The 21,620-nt window shown below is 51.8% G+C and overlaps 3 protein-coding genes across 3 annotated transcripts in view; 1 reads left to right on the top strand and 2 right to left on the bottom strand.

The window, feature by feature from the left end:
* Positions 1-1,117: 1,117 nt before the first annotated feature.
* TADA2B (transcriptional adaptor 2B) lies at positions 1,118-14,485 on the bottom strand. Its single transcript, XM_045528101.1, has 2 exons — positions 14,039-14,485; positions 1,118-4,637 (listed from the first exon to the last, which is right to left on the bottom strand). The coding sequence occupies exons 1-2, from the start codon at positions 14,306-14,308 to the stop codon at positions 3,645-3,647; spliced, it is 1,263 nt and encodes a 420-aa protein (XP_045384057.1). The 5' UTR covers positions 14,309-14,485; the 3' UTR covers positions 1,118-3,644.
* A 418-nt stretch (positions 14,486-14,903) lies between these two features.
* CCDC96 (coiled-coil domain containing 96) lies at positions 14,904-17,931 on the top strand. The gene has a single exon (XM_045528100.1). The coding sequence runs from the start codon at positions 14,937-14,939 to the stop codon at positions 16,632-16,634; it is 1,698 nt and encodes a 565-aa protein (XP_045384056.1). The 5' UTR covers positions 14,904-14,936; the 3' UTR covers positions 16,635-17,931.
* A 165-nt stretch (positions 17,932-18,096) lies between these two features.
* TBC1D14 (TBC1 domain family member 14) overlaps positions 18,097-21,620 on the bottom strand; it is a 126,317-nt gene continuing 122,793 nt past the window's right edge. Inside the window, exon 14 of the mRNA XM_045529074.1 lies at positions 18,097-18,253. Coding sequence (XP_045385030.1) covers positions 18,251-18,253 — 3 coding nt within the window. The 3' untranslated portion in view covers positions 18,097-18,250. The remainder of the gene's footprint in view (positions 18,254-21,620) is intronic.

The raw sequence follows: 21,620 nt of genomic DNA, 5'->3' as shown, positions 1-21,620 counted from the left end.
AACTTTCAAACTAATTTCTATGAATGTGTATAATCCCTTTTCATCTAGAGTTGTGATTGCTGAAAAGCACGAAACTCAAGCTAGAGACAGTATAGCTTAAATATGGCAAAATATTTCTTCACTGTAAGTTTCAATCATCCAGTCAATACTGTAGGTTGGGTATTCCTTACCTGAAATGCTTGGGACCAGAGCGTCTTGAATTTTGGTTTTCGGAATAGTCAAATATGTCACTTAACAACAGGAATACGTTCTGAGAAATGTGTTGTCAGGTGATTCACAACAGGAATACGTTCTGAGAAATGTATTGTCAGGCGATTTCGTCGTCGTGCAAGCAGTGTCCTTACACACTTAGACTGTATGGCTGTCACTCCTAGGCTACAATCCTCAACAGTAAGTCACTATGCTGAATGCTACAGGCAACACAATGGTATTAGTGCAGCTAAACATACCTAAACATGGGAAAGGTACGTGAAAACATGGTATAATCTTACAGAACATCAGTGTATGTGGTCCATCCTTGACTGAAATGTCATTATGCAGCATGTGGCTACAGTTACGTCATACTTGGTTGAGTATCCCTAAGTCCGAAATGCTCTAATGAGCCTTTCCTTTGAGCGTCATGTTGGGGCTCAAAAAATTTCAGATTTTGGAGCACTTCAGATTTTCGGATTAGGGATACTAAACCTGTCATAGGAAAGAAAACATCTTTTAATTACGTACATGTTTACACTGGAAGTTAAAGATTCGTTCAGCTCCATTCTAGTCAAGTTACTGGATTTAGCCTACTTGCCACATGGGTAAGTCGTACATGTGGACAGTCAAAACCAGAACCGAAAGTGCCTGACAGACCTTCAGAGGCATCTGAACATCAGCCTGGCTCCAGAGAAGACTCGTCTTCCTCGGGATGTGCTGCTGCTTTCGGGGAGGGGCTGGCAAGAAAGGGTTTCTGCCTAACAGCAACTTTTTTTGTTGTTGGGAAAACTGGTTTGATACAGAAGTGCCACGCTGGACCATGTCACGTGACAGTCCACCTGTTGTGTGCACTGGCTCATCCGGATCTGTGTGCTCTGAAAAACAGGTTCAAGGGACAAGTGGCAAGAAGCAAGCAGTGACACCATTTTGTTCTCAACTTGTTTAATATGTAAAAGGATAATAAAAACGGTAGTCAGAGTTTCGGTTTTTAATACATTCTTGGAATGTTGGCCATCCAGAGAGCATTATTTCAAATGGCTGGAGAAAAATACCCAATTTTTTTGACTCAAAGAGTTTGCTTAAATTTTAAAAAGACCTAATTCCATGGGATTATGGTGGTGAATTTATCATGAGAATTAAATATAAAAATGCAGAGGCTCTGAGCTACCAGCAGAGGTAAGCACTATTGTGACAGTGACAGCTGGAATTGACAGGCTAAGAGGCAGCCAATCATAAAAATCACCTTTCCCTTGTAACAAAGTGTTAATACTTTTTAACATAAATTAATTATACATTCATTATGGTGTTTTAAAACAGTCAAGCCTAAATAAATTCTTCATACCATCAAAAAGATACATACTAAAAACCTGCTTCAGCACAAAGTTTTTCATTTGACAGCTCTTGGCCTCGGCCATACACATTTACAGGGATTTTCTGCTTCTCAAGCTTAATATAAGTCTGGCAATTGTTTTATATAAAAATAAGACTAAACTTAAAACCTCATCAAACTAGGATCCTGGTGTTAAACCAATGAATGAGACACCAGAATAGCTGAAGTCAGTGGTTCTCAAGCGTGAGTCTGCATCCCATCACCTGGAGGGCTTGTCACATAGCTCTGCCCCCCCCCCCAACTGCTGATTCCACAGACGGGGTGGGCCCGAGTGTCTGCACTTCTAACAAGTTCCTGGGGGACGCTGACGCTGCTGGGCCAAGAACCCCGCTTTTAGAACCACTGGCCAAGACAACTGTAAAAACTTAGCACCATCTCCATTACGTTCAGTGGTAGACAAGGTCAGCTTTCGGTCAATCATATTTGTCCTGTAAGGGACAATGTGGAGGTGGCCCTCATGAGTAATACCACTGCTCAGTACTTTTATTGTCAAAAGAAGAGTTCTGGACTTAGCCAATAGGAAGCGCTTCTGCAAGCATGCAATGCACTTTACAACTAAAGCCATATACAATATATTTGAAATGTTTTATTTAATGCTGAAAAATTTACCCTAGGGGACAGAAGGATGTAAAAAGAAAGGAAAAGGCACAGTAATTAAGTTGTCCTTGGAAATGATGAGGTTTTTTTTTTTCTTTCAAATACCTTCACTTTAATGTAACTTCACACCCATACATTGTGGGAGGTAAATAGTCTCTCGGTACCTACTGGGGCAGGAGAGGCAAGACAAGCTCCTGAAAGGACAGAGTGCTGGGACTGTCACTCCACAGACTCTCCTTAAAGCAGGGTCTTAGGCGGGAGAACCCTGAGCAGCCTGAGCAGCTGGAAGACAAAAGACTTCCTCAAATTTCAGGAGGAAGGTACCATGTACATCCTCGAAGGAAGGCCCCAGAAAGAAACTTACAGGGCTGGGAAGAAGCCATTTCTGAGTGTGATTCAGGACAGTGAACAGAGAGGCAGTGCAAGGCTGAGGCATGGCCCAGGGCGCGCTGGTCAGAACTGCCCTGGCCTGGAGACACTGAAGAAGATGCTTTGCCAGGCAAGTGTGTTCGTGTTTTCAGTGAAAAGGGTACTCGCAACCGTGACGAAAATCCTGAGGAATTTAACACCCGAACTCAGAACTCTTAGCCTTAAACTTTTTAAAACCAGTTCTTCCAAGTAAAACGCACTGCACATACCAACAGCACACTCAGCCCTGGGAAGCTGGTCTACAGGTTTTGGCAGTCCACACCAGCCCTGTCCCTACCACTAGCTTGCTTTCCCCTCACAGGGGCATGGGCACGCTAAGGGAGCCTGCCCTGGGGAACACTGCTCTTCCCAAGGGAACCAGCAGGCTCTGCCCAGATCAGAACGAGGCCAGGCTCAGTCTGGGGATCTGGGGACCGCAGGCTCAAACTGCTGCCGCCAACAGTGAAAGTGGAAGGTGATCTGGTCATTGTGTTTAACCACACATTCTTCCCCGTTAAATTCTATGGACACGTCATCCTGCTCTCTGGCCTCACTCTCTTCATCTGCTACACAGTGATCTGTGCCCCACCTGCCTCCCTGTAAAGTGCCTCGTGCCCCGCGGCGCCGGGGTCAGCCGGGGTCAGCCGGGCGCGTGGGCTCAGGGGGGAGCCTCGCGCAGCCCGCTGCGAAGAGCTGTGTCACCGGGAAAGCGCTTTTGCCTGCAGTCCAGCGGAAAAACATGCTCCTGCTACCCATAGCAAACAGTTTTTGTACCCAAAGGGAAGAAAGCTCACAAAATAAAAGGAAATTATCCAATCTCATAATACTCTCCAAACCGAACAGGTAAAGGCAAATCATCTTAAAGTATTACTTTTAGGGTTAAGTTAAAATAGACTTATATTTCTTTCCCCCATGATCCAATATAAGATTGTTACTATTGCTGCTTTCAGAGGACCATGAAAAGAACTTGTATCTTAAAAAAAGGAACTCAATCTGTCTAAAACAGAGCAACAGCGGGGAAGCACCCAGGCCACGCCGGCTCCGGGGCGCCGCAGCCTCAGGACGCGTCCCTGGAGATCCAGCCACTCTCCGTGAGGAAATTCAAAATTCTTTTCTTTAGGACTTTGTCCAAGTAACTAGGAAGGCGACTTTTGGAGGGGATTCCTTGTCGCTTCTGGAGGTGGTCTTTAATGATAATAGTCTTCACAGTCACGTAGCGCGCGGGGCTCAAGTTTAAGGAGCTGCAGAGCACCTTCTCGCGGTCGGACAGGAGCTCGAAGCCCGGCAGGTGCTCGATGGCGGCGAACTCGCCGTCCTTGCCGTCCTCCTTGCCGCGCTTCGAGCCCGCCAGGCTCTTGTTCTCCTTCCGCTTCTCGCGCTTGTGCCGCGCCGCCTCGTACTCGGCCGACTCCTCCATCTTGGTGATGCCGTTGCGCCGGTAGCGCTGCAGCTCCCGGATCTTGGCCCGCAGCATCTTTTCTTTGTGCATGTTTTCGAACAGGTCATCGAACTCCTTACACGACATGAACTGGTACAGCGGCCTCAGCTTCAGGCGCAGCTCCTTCTCCTCCTTCGTGATCTTGCGCTTCAGCGTCTTCTCCTTTTCCTTCTTGTCCTTCCCCAGAAAGGCTGGCACCAGGTTATAGTCGCGGGCGATGTTCTTCCGCCGCTGTCGCTCCTTCAGCTTCCGCACGTACATGTCCACGTGGGCGCGCTTGAGCTCGATCTCCACGTCGTCGTCGTCGTAGTTCACCGAGAGCCCGCTGATGAGCGTCTCGGCGTCCTGGTCATACTCGATCTCGTAGTCGTCCCGCAGCGGCATGTAGCCCAGCTGCTGCTGCTCCGCCACCGAGATGTCCAGCGGAGGCAGCGGAGTGGTGAGGCTGGGCGAGAGGGGGCCCCCGCTGGGGCAGGTGTGGTCTGTCACCCGGTTGGGGATGGTGTCAGGGATGCAGGCTTTGCCCAGGTTGCCGTGGATGTACATGCTCACGTAATGTTCCATCACCTCCTGGGGAGTCCGGGAAGCGCCCACGTGAGCAGCCATATCTTCCTGTAATGACAAAGGTCGGAATTTATTTCCAAAGTCAGAGTGTCATACCTAAGTTTCGCAAAGGTTTACTTGGCATACTTCCTATCAACACTGTCATCCTCCCTCCCAAGAGACATTGAGTTATCCACTCCCTCTTGAGCTGCGTTCAGGGCAGAGATGGCAACGTTGGAAGGAACCTGCCCTGATTCCGTACCTGAGAAAGTGAAGCTCCACAGAGGTGCAAACCTGCCTAAGGTCCCGGGGTAAGCTGGTGGCAGAGCTGAGGCCAGAACCGCCATCTGAGATCCAGTTCCTTCAATGGGACCAGCAGAGCTCACCTGGACTGCCATGCCGCCCACCACAAACCCCACACTCTCAAGGCTGAGAGTCACAGGACACAGGCAGGCACGGGCAGGGAATGCCCAAACCCTCCTCATTCACAGACTAGAAAATGGACTTGCCCAAGAGTGCATGGCAAGGCTGAGTGCACAACTCAGGCCTTACGTACAGGAGGGGACCCCATGTGCCACCTGCCTCCCAAAATAGAAAGGGTCAGGGCATGTCCTGGACACTTGCCCTGGTCGTGCATGCATCCCAGCCTCCCCGCTCCTCTCCCAGGCAGGGACTGCAGACGGCTGGCGCGCGGCTTTTCAGGGGAGAAGGCCTTCAACTCTAATGCCTTCCGCAGTTCAGCAGCTCACCGAGAATCTGCCACAGGCCAAAAGCATTCATCACTCCTCCAAGGGGTAACCCATAAATACAAGGTTTGTTAGTGGGAGGAAACTATACAACTCCCTCAACCTTTTCCTTCTGCCAAGAGGCCTCTTCCTCAAAGTCAACCGCTAAAGCCACTTCAGAAAGTAACTGCCCAAAGTGCGCACTCATTCCCCCGCCACCACCTCTCTGCCGCCCAGCCCCTGAGCACCCCTCTGCCCGCCAGCGTGTGGAACCAGCGCCGCTGGAAGTCGGGTCAGCAAGACCAGCCTGCTCTCTGCAGCGCCAAAGGCCCAGCTGGGAGCCAGGGGACCAGCCAGTCCGTCCAGGCTGACGACTGACTAGGAGCCGGTCGTCGGGGCAGAGAAACATTCTGGGCACCAGGAACAGACCCCACAGTTTGGGCTTCCTCTGACATGCACGCCTGGAGCCACGCTGCTGGGACCCTTCCCACCAGTCCTGGGAGTGCCATGGGTGTGACTCAAGGCAGTACTGAGACCTAACTGTGGGGTCTCTTTGACAATCGTAAGGAGAAAAGCAAAGATTAGTGCTAAAAATACACTCTGGTCTTATGGGATGATTTTCTGTTTTAAAAATATCACCGTTAGCATCAAATCTGTTTTACTTTCCCAGAAAGGATTTGGTCCAAAACAAAACACAACCCCACTCCCCCAGCATCTACCACCATCTGTGTGACCCAGGCCAGTCGCTGCAGGTCTCTGATCCTCACCAGCAGAGAAGTGAAGGAGACAAGGGCAGCCCCCCGCCTCCCTGGGTGTGAAAAAGCTTCTGGGGCTGCGGTGCAGCGCGGGGTGGCGCCAGGGCCCTCTGACAAAGCAGCCGGGCTGAGGCTGCTGGGGCTCGTTCTCTCCCCCGTCCCACCTTAGGGCCAGAAAGGCCCAAGGTCTACACTGGCGTGTGGGATGGAGATCGTAGGCCACTTCCACCTAACAGAAAAAGTCCCTGACAGCGCCCTTTTCTAAGGAAGAAAGCCCTGGTGAAGCTTCCCGTGGAGAGAGCAAACGCGCAGCCCCGCCGCTCAGGTCTGTGCTTCCCCGGGCCCAGGCGGGCAGCCGGTGCGTACGCTGTGGGTTCAGGTTTAAGGTTCCAGGTGCTTCCAAGACGTGGGCACTGCGCTAGCTTCCTGAGCGAGGCTGGGTGTTACTTGGAGGCCCAGAGGCGTTGGGCTGCTTATCCAAGGTGACAACGTGAGTAACTGGGCCCTGGCCTTGGCCCTGGTCTCTCAGGCCAGTGAGACTGACAAGGAGAGGCCTGCAAGTCTTCTCACTTGCAGAGATTTTTCTTTTAGTATCCTTACTTGGCAAATTTTAAAGTCAGCAACACTGTCAGCCTCCAAAATGCTTTTTCCAGTTTGACTGGTCTTGAACTCGGCAAGTCTGGGAAGCACTGCTCGGTCAGGTCGGCCCCACTCCTCGGTGGCCCGTCACAGGATGCCAGCTGTGTCCTGCCGAAGCGCCTTCTCTCCACGCGCACAGCGCCCGGGGAGGCGGCTGGGCCCAGGGCCCGCGCGGTTTGCGCCCCATCGTGTTCGCTGTTCCAGGTACTCACAGTTAGCCCCACTCCCACAGCCCGAGTTTATCCCTCAAGACCAGGTCACCTTCAATAAGCCCTGGGGCAAGTTCATACTCCGGCCAGACCACTCGCCCTCCTTGCAGCTTCTGCTGCTTCCTGATCTCCGATCCCTCCTCTTACAGGTTTTGTTGGGATAAAATTAAAGTAAAAACGGTAACAGGCAAGTGCGTCGATACCCCTCATCTCACCAAGTCCTCAAGACACTTCCCACCTGGGAGCAGGGTTATTACTACCCACATTTTACAGATAAGGAGACTAAACCTCAGGGTGGGCGACCACCAAGGGCACAGGCCAGTGAGCGCTGAGCCCTGCGGATCCCAGGCAGGCTGGCCTGGAGCTCTCGCCATCGTCTCGTGACTGCGGTGGTCCCTCACAATGCAGCGCACACTGCCAGGTCCCCACAACGACACGCTTCCTGGTGCTGTGATAAAAGACAGAGTACATGGACCGCCGGGCCTCAGCTCTTTCTGCACCAAGCACGTTGGGGAGCGCCTGGCTCAGGCCGCCCCCCCCCCTCCCCGGGGACACAGGGTCAAATGCAGGCCCTCTGAGCAGCCAGCCCCGGGCAAAGGCTGCCAGATCCCAGGCTTCCTGGCGGCTCCCTGCTGCCCTGGGCCCTCTGCTGTCCCTCCTCACCCAGCGGCAGGGCAGCCAAGGACTAGCCACACCCAGCTGGGTTGTTCCCTCGGTGGTTTGGGCTGGCTCTGGGGGCCCAGCCCCAGCTCCTTCTTCAAGTGAAGGAGCCTCGAAGGGTCGGGAGCAGAAGGTCCAGCTCCCAGGGCCTGGTGTGAGGGAAGGCGCCCTGCCCGCACAGCCCCTAAGGCACAGCTGGGCACACCAGTGGCACCTGCAGGGCCACAAGGAACAGAGCGAGGTAGTGGATGGCTCCTATGCCTCCGTTGTCCCCTCCCCAGAAGTCAGGGTCTGTGCTCAGGATCGCAGCTCCCATTGGCTCCGTGTCTCCTGATGTGTCACCTACGAAGCCTCTCCATAGGAGCATGCAGACAGGGAGGACCCCACCACCCAGGCCACTATCCCCTCTAGGAGCTCCTTGCAGAGCTGCTTCTCCCGCGAGCTAAATGGGGGGCCCCACACCAATAGCTGGGCCTGACAAGCCTGCCCTGGCCTCGCACTGGGTCCTGCCATCACCTCCCACAACTGAGTCACTCTGGTGCCACTGCAGACACTGGTTGGCCGGGGCCACCTACAGCTGATGGCAGGACACAGCTGCCAGGCAAAGGCCGGCTTGGATGCCAACTGCCCTCTGGGGCTGGCACACTAGCTCAGGTACCATGACACAGTGGCACCCTGGACACAGCTCTTCCCTCTTCCAGACTCATTCTGCCACCTTTAAACTCAGGTCACTGGGCTACCCTGTCCCCTCTCCCCAAACCCTCTCCCCCTTCCTGGCCCTTTCCTCCCCACTCCCACCCTGGAACTTCAGGCAGCTGCTCCAACACTCCAGCCATCAGCCGCACTCACACACGCCACTGATGCCCAAGGTCAGGGACCCAGCACTGGCTTTGCAGCCCGTCCCTCCAGGGTGTTGGACTTTCCAGAGAAACCATTTTCCCTGGCCACTGCTCCCGGCCTTGTCACACGGGAAGCCCCATAAGCCTCGGCTCTGGGTCCCCATCCTCCTGTCTCACTCAGAGACCTCACCAGCTTGCAGAGTTGTCATCAGCACTCAAGGTGACTAAAGCCAAGTAAGGGCAAATCCTGTAGGATTCCACTTATGTGAGGTCCCTAGAGTTGTCAAATTCATGGAGATGGGAGTGGAATGGTGGGTGCCAGGGGCTGGAGTTAATGTTTAATGGGGACAGAGTTCCAGTTTGGGAAGATGAGAAAGTTCTAGAGATGGATGGTGATGATGGCTACACAATGTGAATAAACTTAATGCCCCCAAATTGTACATTTAAAAAGGTTCAAATGGTAAATTTTTACCATTATGTTTATTTTACCACAATAAAAATGACTAAATTTTTAAAAATAACTTCAAAAACTTTAAAGGGACATGTCTTACTATTCTACTTCAGCAGTTCTTACAGCAGGGTCCCTGGGCCAGCAGCATCCGCATTACCTGAGAAATTGCTAGATAGTGAATTCTCAGGCTCCGCCCCACCTGCTGACTCGGAATGTCACCAAGCAAATTGAGCTGATCCAGCATGCCCGGTGTCCCATTTGAGTGTCCCGATGCGACGCATGCTGCGCTGCCATCTGGGAACCCGCTGCTTTCCCACTCAGGCTCCCCCCATCCTGCCCCTCATTAACAGCAAGTCCTAAAACACTGCCAGGATGTGCAAGGCTGGGGCTGCCCACTCCAACCAACACACGAGAGCGCCTGCGCTGGTGGGAAGGGTGGTAACACTTCTGGTTTCCAAACACACCTCACGCCCTGGGATTCTCGGTACACATGGGGTTCCCAGAGCACACCCTCAAGGTGCAACAGGCCCAGCATGGTCCCCAGGCATCCCCAGGTGAACCACGCACACAGACGGTTCCAGGCACGGAGTCAGAAAACCTGGCTTCAGATTCCAGCTCTGCCCCACTCCTGCATCACCCACGCTTGTTTCCTCATTGGTAACAAGGGGGAGCCTCTGCCTCGGGATCGTGGGCAGGGGACAGCGAGAGAGTGGATGTCAAGGTGCTCACTCAGGGCCTGGCACCCAGCAAGCAGGTGCTCAGCCATCGCAGCGTCTGAGCCAGCTTCAAAACCCCAGTTATGCCCTCCCGCCTGGTGCTCAAGGCTTTAGAAATGAGACTCCACATGAGTTTCCTCGACGACCGCACTGGGGTGTCCCCACCTCCTGTCCTCCACTCCAGGAAAGCTGGCTCCAGACTCCGGAACATACCAGATTCCTAGACTGCAAGACTTCTCCTTTCTCCACACTCCTTTTACCTGGAGAGTGTCTCCTGTCCTTCCCTCCACAGGACATCCCAAGTCCCACTTGTCCACACAGCACCTGCCAGGTGATGCAGCCATCTTACTCCCAGCCTGTTCTCAGCAGAGGCCCCGAGTCGGTGCTAGCCAAGTGAGTGAACGAGTGAAGGATCGCATGCACGCTCAAGGCAACGAGCCTTCCGAGTACCTACTCTCATCTGAAAAGGCACGGCTCTATTCATGACATCCCACCCGCCCGCAGTGCACAGGCCCCCGCGGCAGACAGAGAACTTCACACACTTGCTCAATTCAAAACCTCAAGAGCCAGCCTGAGCCTCACCTCCCTTAAAGTCCCCTGACCGCCACCTGCAGGGGAGCTCTGGTCTCCCTCATCCTGCCTCCCCAGGAACAGCCAATCTATGGCTCTTGTACCAGTTTCAAACTGTCTTAAAATATTTTACTTTTGTGTTTATGTTTGTGTCCATGAGTTCCGGCCGGTCTCTATCTTCTAATCTCAAATCCCACACAGAACCCACCACAAACTGGCTGTCTAGAGACACCCCTGCTGACCTGACTCTGGGTCACCGTCTGCTGGCCAGCTCTTCCCCATCATAGCCAAGGTCCCTTCACCTGTCCTCTCTGCCACTTGCTACCAAACAAACATGTAAGCACACTGTGTCAGACGCTGGCAGTGTGCTGGTCCCCAAACCTTCCTCGGCCTCAATGTTAACACTCCTCAGCTACAACCTTCGGGCCCCACACCTTGGCCCTAATGCAGAGTGTGATCACAATGCTGCCAGACTTCAGCAACGACCCTCTGCCCCTTGGCCTGCTCCCACCATGAATTCCACATGTAGAGTACAACGCCCTGGTCATCATTTGCCATCTGAAGTCAGAATCGAACAGGTCTCATCTTCCTTTGTATCACTGTCCCCAATCCCCACTCTGCCTTGTCCACACTCAACACCCCAGCCCATGAAACCTGGGCCCACCCTTGCCCCCCACGCTCCCCTACACTCATCTCCACAGAATCAGGGCGGGCCCTGCCAGCCCTCTCCACACCTCCAGAGACGCCGGTAAGCTCCCAGCCTCTGACCCACATCACTTAATGCTCTTACACTGAGGGGGTGAGGCCCAGTCTACGGAATCAGGCCTGCGTTCAACCCTGGCTTTGTCACGTGAAAAGCCACAGAATTCTGGACAAGTCACTTGGATTCTTAGAGTTGCTGCTCTTCAGCTGTAAACTAAGAAGCCCACATGCTGGTGAGAAGACCCATGAGATGAGTGTGGAATAACCCAGCCCCAACTGCACAAGCTGACTGCCTCGTTAGTGGGACATGCTAGGTCTGCGCACGTACCCGGGTACACACTCAGAAGAGGACCACACATCCCAGAGCCACAGAAAAGCCTCAGATGGAGAAAAATGAAGTCCAGAGGGGTAAAGCAACTAGCCTGAAACAGCACAGCTAAAGAAATAACAGAGCCTCACCACTCGCGTGGTCTGCGGGCCAGCAACAGGAGTGTCCCTTGAGGCCTGGCCAGCAGTGCAGAAGCTCAGGCCTTGCCCTGAACCCTGCTTAGGTTCAGCAGGGAGAAGGCCCTGACGTCACCCAAGCCCACTGCCCCTCCTCTGCTGGCGTTGTCTTTTAACAGCTAAGAGACATGTTGGCTACTCTGGGTCAAAATCTCCATTTTCACAAGCTCCCCAGGCGATTTGTGTGCACATTAAAGTTTGCCAAGTATTATTTTAGAAAAGACACCTCCCCACTTCCAGCCTGATGTTTCTTCTAATATGCTGTAAGTGTTTTAGTTCCCTGGGTCTTGTGTTTTGTGTATTTCCCCATGCTGTAGGAAGGGACAGAGTACACAGAGGGACAGAGTTAGGAGTGCAGGGTTTGAGTCAAACTATTCCATCCAAAGCCACTGCCTTGGGCCACAGGGGAGATCTCACGAGATGCACACGAAGAGCTCAGTGCAGTGCCTGGCACTCTGCAACGCTCCTGACCACATCAGCTCCTGGTCACTGCTATGGCAGAGGTAAGTGCTGATGTGGGGAGGGGAAGGGCTCTCTGAGGCACTGATATCTAAGCAGATCAGGCCTGAACCATGATTTGGGAGGAAGGCACTCCAAGCAGAAGAAACAAAAAATGGTCATGGGAGGTAACAGATGAGACCTCATTGATCAACAGAGTGCAAGGGCCGTAGGCTGCAACGTTTAACCAAGGAGGCCTGGAAGCCACTGAAGGCTGATGTGATGAGACTTATGCTTTCAAAGATGACTCTGACGACAGTGTGTGAAATGGACAGTGGGGTTAAGGATGAAGCAGAGAGACCAGTCAGGAGGCTCCAGGCATGGTCAAGACAAGATGTAAATATTAGCCTGGACTAAGGTGACAAGAAGTGGTTAGTTCTGGACAAATTTTGATGAACTAGATGTGGAAGAAGGAACCAAGGCTGGCTCTGTCTGCAGTCTGAGTCCTGAGTGCGGTGGTGTAAGGTCTGGGTCACACAGAGCCCAGAGATCAGGTGAGGACGTGGGGAGGGGTCTGACATGAAGGCTGGGGCTCAGGGAAGAGCTCTGGGCCCAGGACCAAGTGAACACAGCACTTTAAGCTCCCTGAGGGCAAGGAGGAAAACTACTCTTTCCTTCAAAGTCCTTTCACCATCATAGAATTTGCACAGAACACATGCTCAATGCACATCAATAAACAGCATCGCAGGACAGAGTGGAATGGAGTTTTTGGAGGGTGATCACAATGTAGGCGGCAATTAGGGAAGGATCTGCAAAGCAGCATCTTCTTCAAGGGGGTGGGAGAATTAAGATTCCAGGGCTTCAGAATCGGGATGCGGAATGGTCCCTAAAGGCTGGCTCGCTTTAGGAAAAAAAACAAAAGCAGCACAGGTTTGGGAAAAGGAAAGGAGATACTGCAGGAGCTGGCAGCAGGATGGACTACTGGTTCAGAGAAGAAGGGAGAGGCAGGCGAGGTTAGGGCACTGGGGTTGTGCCTCGCTTCCCTACTTCTTAGAATGCCTGAAGAGGGGCCACGTGCGGTGGCTCACACCTGTAATCCCAGCACCTTTCAAAGCTGAGGGGGCAGAATCGCTTGAGGCCAGTTCAAGACCAGCCTGGGCAACACATTGAGACCCATTTCTACAAAAAAAATTTTAAAAATTAGCTAGGCATGGTGGCACACGCCTGTAGATCCAGCTACTCAGGAGGCTGAGGCAGAAGGATCATTAAAGTTCAAGCTCAGTTACAGGCTGCAGTGAGCTATGATCGCACCGCTGCACTACAGCCTGGGTGACAGAGTGAAACCCCGTCTCTAAAAAAAATAATAAAATTTTAAAAATTAAAGAATGCCTGAAGATGACCACATATCCTTGGTGGTTACAAATGGGAATACAGCTAGAGATTTTTCCTTTCTCATAGGGATGAAAACTTAGAGAGTAACAACCAAGTTTCTCTGTCAAGGACAGAGCCTAGCACACTCTCTTGCTACCACAGTGAATCCCGTCCAGCTCTCACCCTTCCCTCTCGCAGACAGACATATCTACAGAAACCTTCTGAAGGATAAAGAGAGCAAGACCAGGATCAATGCCTCCTAGACCAGGCTCCTTTGTTCATTATTTACTGACCACTCACCATACAATGTCCTGGGTGTTGTGGGGACCCAAGGATAAACGAGACACTGTGTGTGCACTAGCAGACCACACAGGGCACACGCAGACAACCACAGAAAGCAAACAGGTCCCCAGCAGAAAATAAGTGCCCCAGAGATCTTGAGCCAAGCCGCAGGGTGCCTGTGAGGCTGGCCAGCCTTCACCACCACTGTGCTCCGGGCAAAACCGACTCTTTCCTCGGTGCTCCCACAGCTTTCGGGGAAGTCTTTTGGTCTGCCTGTCTCCACGAACTCAGGTGAGACACCGGGTCCTGCCCAAAGTCTGCACTCAGGACACAACTATGGAGGGTGTTCCTCAAGGTTAGGGAAAGGGCTCTGCTGTCAGATGGCACAGTTCAAACCCCTGCTTTGCTCCCGTCACTGAACCTCTCTGAGCGTGGGTCCCGACTATAAATTGGGAAGGCCCTGCCTCTGGGGCCTTCTGGGGCGTGGATCGAACTAGCAAGTCAAGTGCTGCTTATGTACTTTACTAAGCGAGGGTGACGGAGCTTTCCTCCGCGTCCCAGGGCACGGGCGGTCTGCCGGGCCCGGCTCCCGTCCGCGCCGCCGCTCACCCAGTTTCCGAAGCCGAACTGCTCGATGGCGTCCAGCAGCAGCTGCTCCTCGCGGCTGGTCCAGCCGCCCTCGGCCTCGGGCCCCCAGAGCGTGAAGCGCCCGCCGTCCACCAGCTGGTAGCCGTGGTAGCGGCGGTGGTGGCCGATCTCGGCGCCGGCCGAGAAGCACTCGGGGCACAGCTCGATGTCTTGGCACTCCGTGCAACGGAAGCGCAGCGGGCTCACCTCGGCCAGGCAGTACACGCAGTACTTCTTACCGAGCTCCGCCATCTTCCCCCGCTCGCCGCCCGCCGCCCGGCCCGCCGCCGCCGCGCCCCCGGCCGTCAGCGCCCCGCCGCCTGCAGGGCCCGCCGCCGCCGCGCACGAGCAACCGCCGCACGCTGCCGCGGCCGCCGCCACCGCGGCCCCCGCCCAGGCGCCGCCGGAGCCAGCCAGCCGGGCCGCGTCCCGCCTCAGCACGCAGGCGCCATCCGGCCCGGCCCGGCCGCCGCCGCCGCCGCCGCCGCCGTCGCCCCGCCGCATCGCGCAGGCGCCCGCGCGCGCCACCGCGCGGACGCCCGGCCCGCCACTCTGCGCCTGCGCGCCCCCGCCCCGGCCGCTGCGGCCTTTCCCAGAGCATCCCGACGCCCCGCCCCAGGCCTCGCGGTGGGAAATGGGCGGGCAGGAAGTCTGGCTGGCGCGCCACGCCTCTCGCGGGGAGAGCCCTCGCTCGCTTCCAATCAACCCCGCCCGTCGCCCGCTATCGGCTTCCCATTGGTCGGCCGTGGCCAGGGGCGGGGATTAGGGGCAGGGCATTGGCCTAAGGCCTGGCCAATCGGCGGGCCCACCGCGTGCGCCCTTGGTTGCCCCGGGAAACCTAACAGCCTGCCGCTGGGGTCCGCTGCCCTGACTGTGGGAGATGGACAGGCCTTCGGAGCGTCCTAGGGACCCGGAGGGAGAAGGCGAAGATGTGGAAAGCCTGCCCTCGCGGTCGTCCGAGATCAAGACCAAATCTGGCCTCCAGGCCCCCACCGAACCCGTGGAGCCGGATCTAGAGCCGGAGCCGGAGCCGCAGCCCGAAGCGGAGGCAGAGGCGGGGGAGGAGGTAGAGGCTTCGCGGGGAGGCGCCGCCGCGGACGAGCAGGCCGAGACCCCGGCAGGGCCGGCAGACACCGAAGCTGAGGGTGAGGAGGGGCCTGGAGAGCCGGGGTGGCCGGCCGAGCCCGAGGCCGCGGCTGAGGAGCCAGCCAAGCCGGGATCCGAAGCCGTGCCCGAGGAACCGGAGAAGGAAGGGGAGGAGGAGGAAGAGGAGGATTGGGAGGAGGAGGAGGAGGCGGCGGCGGCGGGCGGGAAGAAGGAAGCCGAGTCTCAAGCCTCCCTGCTGCCGACCACGACCGGCGGAGCAGAGGCTGCGCCAGCCCGGGAGGAGGCCGAGGAAGAGAGACAGGAGGAAGAGGAGGAGGAGGAAGAGGAGGAGCAGAAAAAGAGTGAGGAAAGAGAGGGGAAGGGTGGAGAAGGCCGTCCGGCGAAAAGTGAGAAGGAGGGGACGTACCTGTACGGAGACGATGAGGACTACTACGAGTGGTCAGAGGAGGTCCAGAAGCTGAAGGAGCAACAGCTGCGCAGCGAGCTCCTGGAGCAGTACCGCTCCCTGCTGGTGGAGCGGAACCGCTGCCAGCGCTACAACGTGTGCCTGCAGCACAAGATCTGCGAGGCGCTGCGCAAGAAGAAGGGCCTGGAAGCCGCCGAGGTGCCTGACAAGGGCCCGGAGACCGAGGCCCCCGAGAAGGAGCAGGTGTACCTACGCTATCTGGCCATGCTGGAGGAGCTGAAGAAGCAACAGGCAGACGACCTACAGTGGTACCATCAGGAGCTGGCCCAGCTGAAGAAGCAGGGCCAGGAGAAGCTCGCCAGGGCGGAGAAGGAGTGGCGAGGCTTCCAGGCACTGAAGAAGCAGGTGGTGATGCAGGCCATGGGCAGCTGTTGGATGCGGGGCGGGCGCCAGGCCGCTCTGCGGGAAGTGGAGGCGATCCAGGCGTTGGAAGATAAAAAGGTGAAGGAGATGAGCGCTGTACGGCTGGAGAACGTGCAACTGAAGCAGAGCCTGGTGCACTTTGAAACCAGGATGAGGGCCCAGGAGGACTTGACAGAGGGTCTGCTCCTCATTGACTGTGAACAGCTTAAGATTGAGAATCAGACCTTAAATGAGAAAGTTGAGGAACGAAATGAGGAACTTTTAAAACTGCGTAACAAAGTGACCAACAATGTGCAAACAATAACCCATGTGAAGGAGAAGCTGCACTTTATGGATATGGAGAATGCACGCAAAAAGGAACAGCTTTTGGAAATTGAGGCTCAGGTAGCCCTAGGAAGAGACATCTTCACCAAGACGAAGCAAGCGCGAGACAGCCTGCGGGTTGACAACATCAAGCTGGATCAGAAGTGTGGGCTTCTGGGCAAGGAATCACTGCTTCGGGACTTGGAAGAAAAGGTGGAAAAGACAGAACTGCTCAAGCAGCGCCTGGAATCCCTGAAGTGCCATCACGCTGGGCTCACTTTGTCTTGCAGAGGCCTGAGGCAGAAGATCAGGGAAGCCAAAGCCTTTCTCCCCTCTTGATACACTTGATGAGAAGAGTCAGCAAAACATTTTCACTCTCGGCATATCATATGTCCTTTAACTTTTATTTTCCATTTTGTGCCATTCTTTATTAAGCCTGTGATATTTGGGATATAAATATATTTTATATTTATCTCACAATTTTTCAGCTTTCAAATTAGTGCTGAGCACAAAATTGGGTCAGCAGTTAGTTTTATATGGGATTAAGCAAAATAGGTCCAGAGAAACAAACAACAGGGTTCATTTCATGTTAACTGACTTCTCATGAAAAGCTGTCGAAAGTATTGTTATATCTGAGCAATTCCATAATTTCAATGACAGAACTAAGGAGTACTGTTCCTTTTCCATATGTTAGGAGGGTGTAAAAGTTCAAGGAGGGTGGGGAGGAGGGGTACATTTGGGCAGGGTACAAAAATATTCTTGTCCATTAAGATAATTACTAAACTCCCTTTGGATTTATTAAACTGTGTAGTCCTGAATTACTGTCACAACTAGAAGCACACTAATTCTCTTAGATTAATCTTAATCTGAAATTGTTTTATATGTAACTAGTACTGGCTTCTGGGATAATAAATAACATCCAGGAAACAGGAGAAATGATAAACACGAAAAGGAACTAATGTTCCTTCATCTTTCCTTTCAGTGAAAGGAAGCTCAGGCTACTGACCATTAATATTTGTTTCTGCCTCAATGACAGTCTTCAATTCCTATTAAATGTTTTCTTAGATCTTCTCAAGAAATCCATTGATTTGTACCCCAAAACTGAAATTTTGCTTTCCAGTGAAAACAAGATGACAATTGTACTATTTTGCCAGGTGCAAAATCTATGGAATGGTGGCTGCTGGCAGCCTAGAGGACATAGCGTTCTGTTTTAGCGGGATACTTTTGGATCTCAACAACAGGACCCTTATTATGCCTGAGTTCACTTTGCATCAAATATTAAAATGCTATTATTTCTTGTGTTACTGTAAAAAATAATTGATAGGTCTATCTCCTTAATGCAGTATCAGTGATTACCTTGGAGCTAGGGACTTGGTTTCATTTCTTAGGTTGAATTTTGAGAAGTGCAGATTTGGGATTCAAAGTATTCTCCCACTCCTAAACTTAAGTGGATCATTAGAAAGATGATATATTTTTTGGTGCTAGATACCTCTAAAGAATGGTAGAAACCCCACTCTGGGCAGGTGGGCAGGTGACCCCATTGGCTGTGAGAATCTTTTGATGACATGATTTTGTTTTTGAAAGTATGTTTCCTTTGAAGCCAAGGAAGGTTGAATAAAATTCCTTTTCTAACTTCCATGGCTTGAATACACTTTTTTATATCAAACCACACAAATGTAATAATGAGAGGAGTAAAGGAAAAAGCTTTGACTTCTGGCTTCCATTCTCCTCCTTACTCTCTACAGTTTTAGTCTTTCCTCCACCCTATTCATCAAGTGAAGCAGTAAATCACTGGCAAATAGAACTTGGTTTTCTTTGTATTGAAAACTAAAAGCAGAACAGGCCCACTGGGTTCTTCTGTGGCTGGGGAGGCTTCAAAGTGAACTTGGCAGTGATGCTCAGTGCCTTGACCAGCAAGCAGCTCTCGTTACAATGGCATCCTTAATCTCTGTGGTTCACTGTGGGGAGAACAGGTATTTTCAGCTGATATTTACCCATCAGCAATTACCTACATCCAACCAAACACTCCTCACCAGCCTTGAACCCAGTAACAAGCAGAACCCTCAGAGCAAATCTGTCCTAAGTAAATGATTTTATAGTAAGTTACCAATGTTCTCTTCAAATTATAGTACCTTACACTGGAGATGTTATGATTAATTAGAAGCCAAGCTTCTGTTGATTATCTCCTACCATGGTTCTAATTACAGGAGAGCACTAAACCATGAAATAGCAACACATTCACAAATTGTTTCTTAAGATACCTTACTTTGGAGAAAGAACCACACAGACCCTAAAGCATTATCTGTCCCCAAAATCTTACTGAAGTGCTCCAATTTGTGCCCCCACAGAAACCTGTGTTCAGCCCCATCCAGCCTTTGATCGACTGCTTAGGGACCGTTACCTGCATTAGTAATCTATACCCCAATGAGACAAAGTCCCTCGATGGCAAAGACTATTCGTTCATAATCTTCCCTGGTAGCCCGCACAGTGCCTGGCACATAAATGGTACTCAGTAAATTTGTTGGATTAATACATTAATATAGTGCCAGTCTTGTTCATTTTCTGAAAATAAGTGTTACTTGAATGCCTGTTATGTGTCAGGCACTAAGTCCTATGTTGGATTCAAAAATAATTATAGGCAGAAAGAGGATCTCTCAAGAAGTCGAACCAATTAGGGGAAACAGCAGGAAGGAGGGCTTGTAGTCAAATTTGGAGACCACCACAAGTGGAGAGCACTGTTAAATTACAGCAGGGATCAGCCCCAGAGATGCCAGCCACTGAACTGGAAACCTCTAAGACTAAGATGACTTGTGAGCACGAAAAGCAAAAGCTGCCTTTTCATCTCCTTGTCAGAAAGTACAGGGCCCCGAAAATGTTGATACTGAATACATTTTGAATGAGATGTTACATGAAATTAGACCTTTTTTAAGAAAAGTTGGTATGCATTGAAAATGTCTCTGTCAGTATTACAAGAGAGTTTTTGTTTCTTAGCAGCAAGAGCCAGAGTAAATCAAGCACCTCACAAGCACCTCATAGACAAAGCCCAAGGCATCTGAAAAAGAAACTTTTTCATTGGCAAATGAAAATCATTTTTGGTGACTTACCACTTTTGAGATTTTAAAATTATGTAAGTGGAAATTATGCTTTCTTTTTTTATGAGTTTGTTGGCAGCCATTAATTTACATTTTTGACATTGGTATGGGGTACCTGTCCATGCAATAATACCAGAGTTAATGCACCCCAATTCAGTGCTTTTCATGTTTCAAACTTTCAGGCAGTCTTAATACCACAGTGAAGAATCCCACAAATGCTAGGAACAGAGAGCACTGCAGGGACCATGTCAGCCACGCACGAACTACATGTCTCCCACTTCCAGTGTAATGCTCCTTTCACAGGATCAGCTAGTTTTTTTCTTTAAATCAATGATTATATGTGTACATACTTTAATGCATAAAATTACACCCTAATTTTTCAATTGATGAAATCTTCTAACATTTCACCCAAAGGATGGTGAATAAAAATGACCCTGGGAGAAGACACAGCCTACTGCTAAGACTTTGGCATCAGCTGGAGCTGCGTTCGGCTCTCTTTCTGACTGCAACCTGGGACAAATCACTTCATCTTTCTAAGCCTCAGTGTACTCATTTGTAAAATGGGAACAATTTTTTATAGGAAAAAATCAGAATATGAAAACAGTGTATCTTCTCTGGACAGTAAAATTGAGAAATATTTACTGTGCTTTTTTTTTAAATTTCTAAGTTCAACGATGTGAGATACTAAACACTCACATGTCAAGGGCATGAGTCTAGCAACCTATAGCAATGTTTCTGGGTTTTTTTAATGATACAATTAGTTCAGCATCTTATTTTTATTTAATCTTCACAGCCCAGTGGATAGGTGCTGGGTGCCCTTTCTAACCTTGGTTACAGAAAAGGAAAATGAGGTTTAGAGAATTCAGGAAAATCCTCAAAGGTCTCGGAGCTCCTAAATGGCAATCATTGGCTACAAGATTTAACTCCAGGGCCCTGTTCTTAACTCTAACCAAAACGCACTTTAAACTTGGGTTTATTTTTCATGGCAGCAGTTTCTACCAGGAGCTCCAGAACAGGGGCAAGAAGTTGAAGGAACAATGTTTAAGACAAACTTTGTGAGACTCTGGAAACCATACTGATGCTTTCAAGTCCATGAGTAACTCATTTTAATGTTTAGGGAGAAGGCCCTTCCCTTCACTCCACACAGAACCTCACATGGGCTGGCTTGCTGCTCAGCCACGCCAGGTGCTGGGCTGCGTGCTGTCCACAAATCACCTCATTTACTCTCCACAGCAGCTCCGTGGAAGAAACACTTATTGTCCCCATTTCAAATATGTGACACAGAGCAGTGATTTGCTTAGGCTCCTACAGCAAGTTAGTGGCAGTGCTAGGGCTCAGACTCAGGCCTGGTGACCCCCTCAAGCCCTTGCTCAGAAATGCCCTCTTCAGAGGACACATTTGCTCTGGGGCCTCTGGGAGCTCCTGTAGGTCTGGCTGCAACTACGGGGGCAGGGTCTAGGGTGAGGCCTGGATTCACTTCTTTATCTGAGCACCTCCTGTGTGCAAGTCCCACACCTGCTGAGGAAGAGTTGGAGCTAAGCGGACAGCAGCTCCATAGGACAGGCACAAAGAGTGGTGGCAGAACCTGTGGAATGTTTGCCCAAGAGATGGTACAGATGCATTGTATATGCAAATACGGAGAGTCAAGACTGGTTCCCTGAGTGTTCTAGACTGGGGAAGTGGGACTGACAGTTCAAGAACCACCTGAGGTGTGGACTCTACCAGGAAGGCACAAAGCAGTAATGGAACCCTGCACCAACACAGTGTGGGGACACCCAGGTGGACCTTGAGATGAGCTGTTAGTCACCAGGTGGATGAGGGGAAGGGCCTGGCCATCAAAGGGAAGCCTTAGAGCCGAGGGCCAGTCCTCAGATAGGACCATGTTAAGATGTGGAGGAACTTGTGGGGTTCCCAGGGAAATCAGTGGGGCTGCTTTGCATGGTGCCAAACATGTACTCAAATATATGCTGATGTTATTCATGCCCTTGCCTGCCTATCCAGGGACTTGGCCATGACTCAAAGTGCCCAGATATCCCTTAGAGGCCCAGAGCACTATCTAGCTCATATCCTGCTCTGGGCTCTTCTGTGAGCATCACCTGCCATCCTTGCAGCCCACTGGCTCTGGAACAACACTCCTTCCCTCGGCAGGACCATACCACGGCTATCTCCCAGGACTAACTGCCAAAGCCTTATTTCCCAGGATACTTGAGCGCTTGTAGCCTGTCCTCTCACC

The sequence above is a fragment of the Lemur catta genome, chromosome 17 (genome assembly GCF_020740605.2).
Source record: "Lemur catta isolate mLemCat1 chromosome 17, mLemCat1.pri, whole genome shotgun sequence".
Taxonomy (NCBI): Eukaryota; Metazoa; Chordata; class Mammalia; order Primates; family Lemuridae; genus Lemur; species Lemur catta.
The sequence above is the reverse complement of the archived record's forward strand: the minus strand, read 5'-3'. Positions and strand labels throughout refer to the sequence as shown.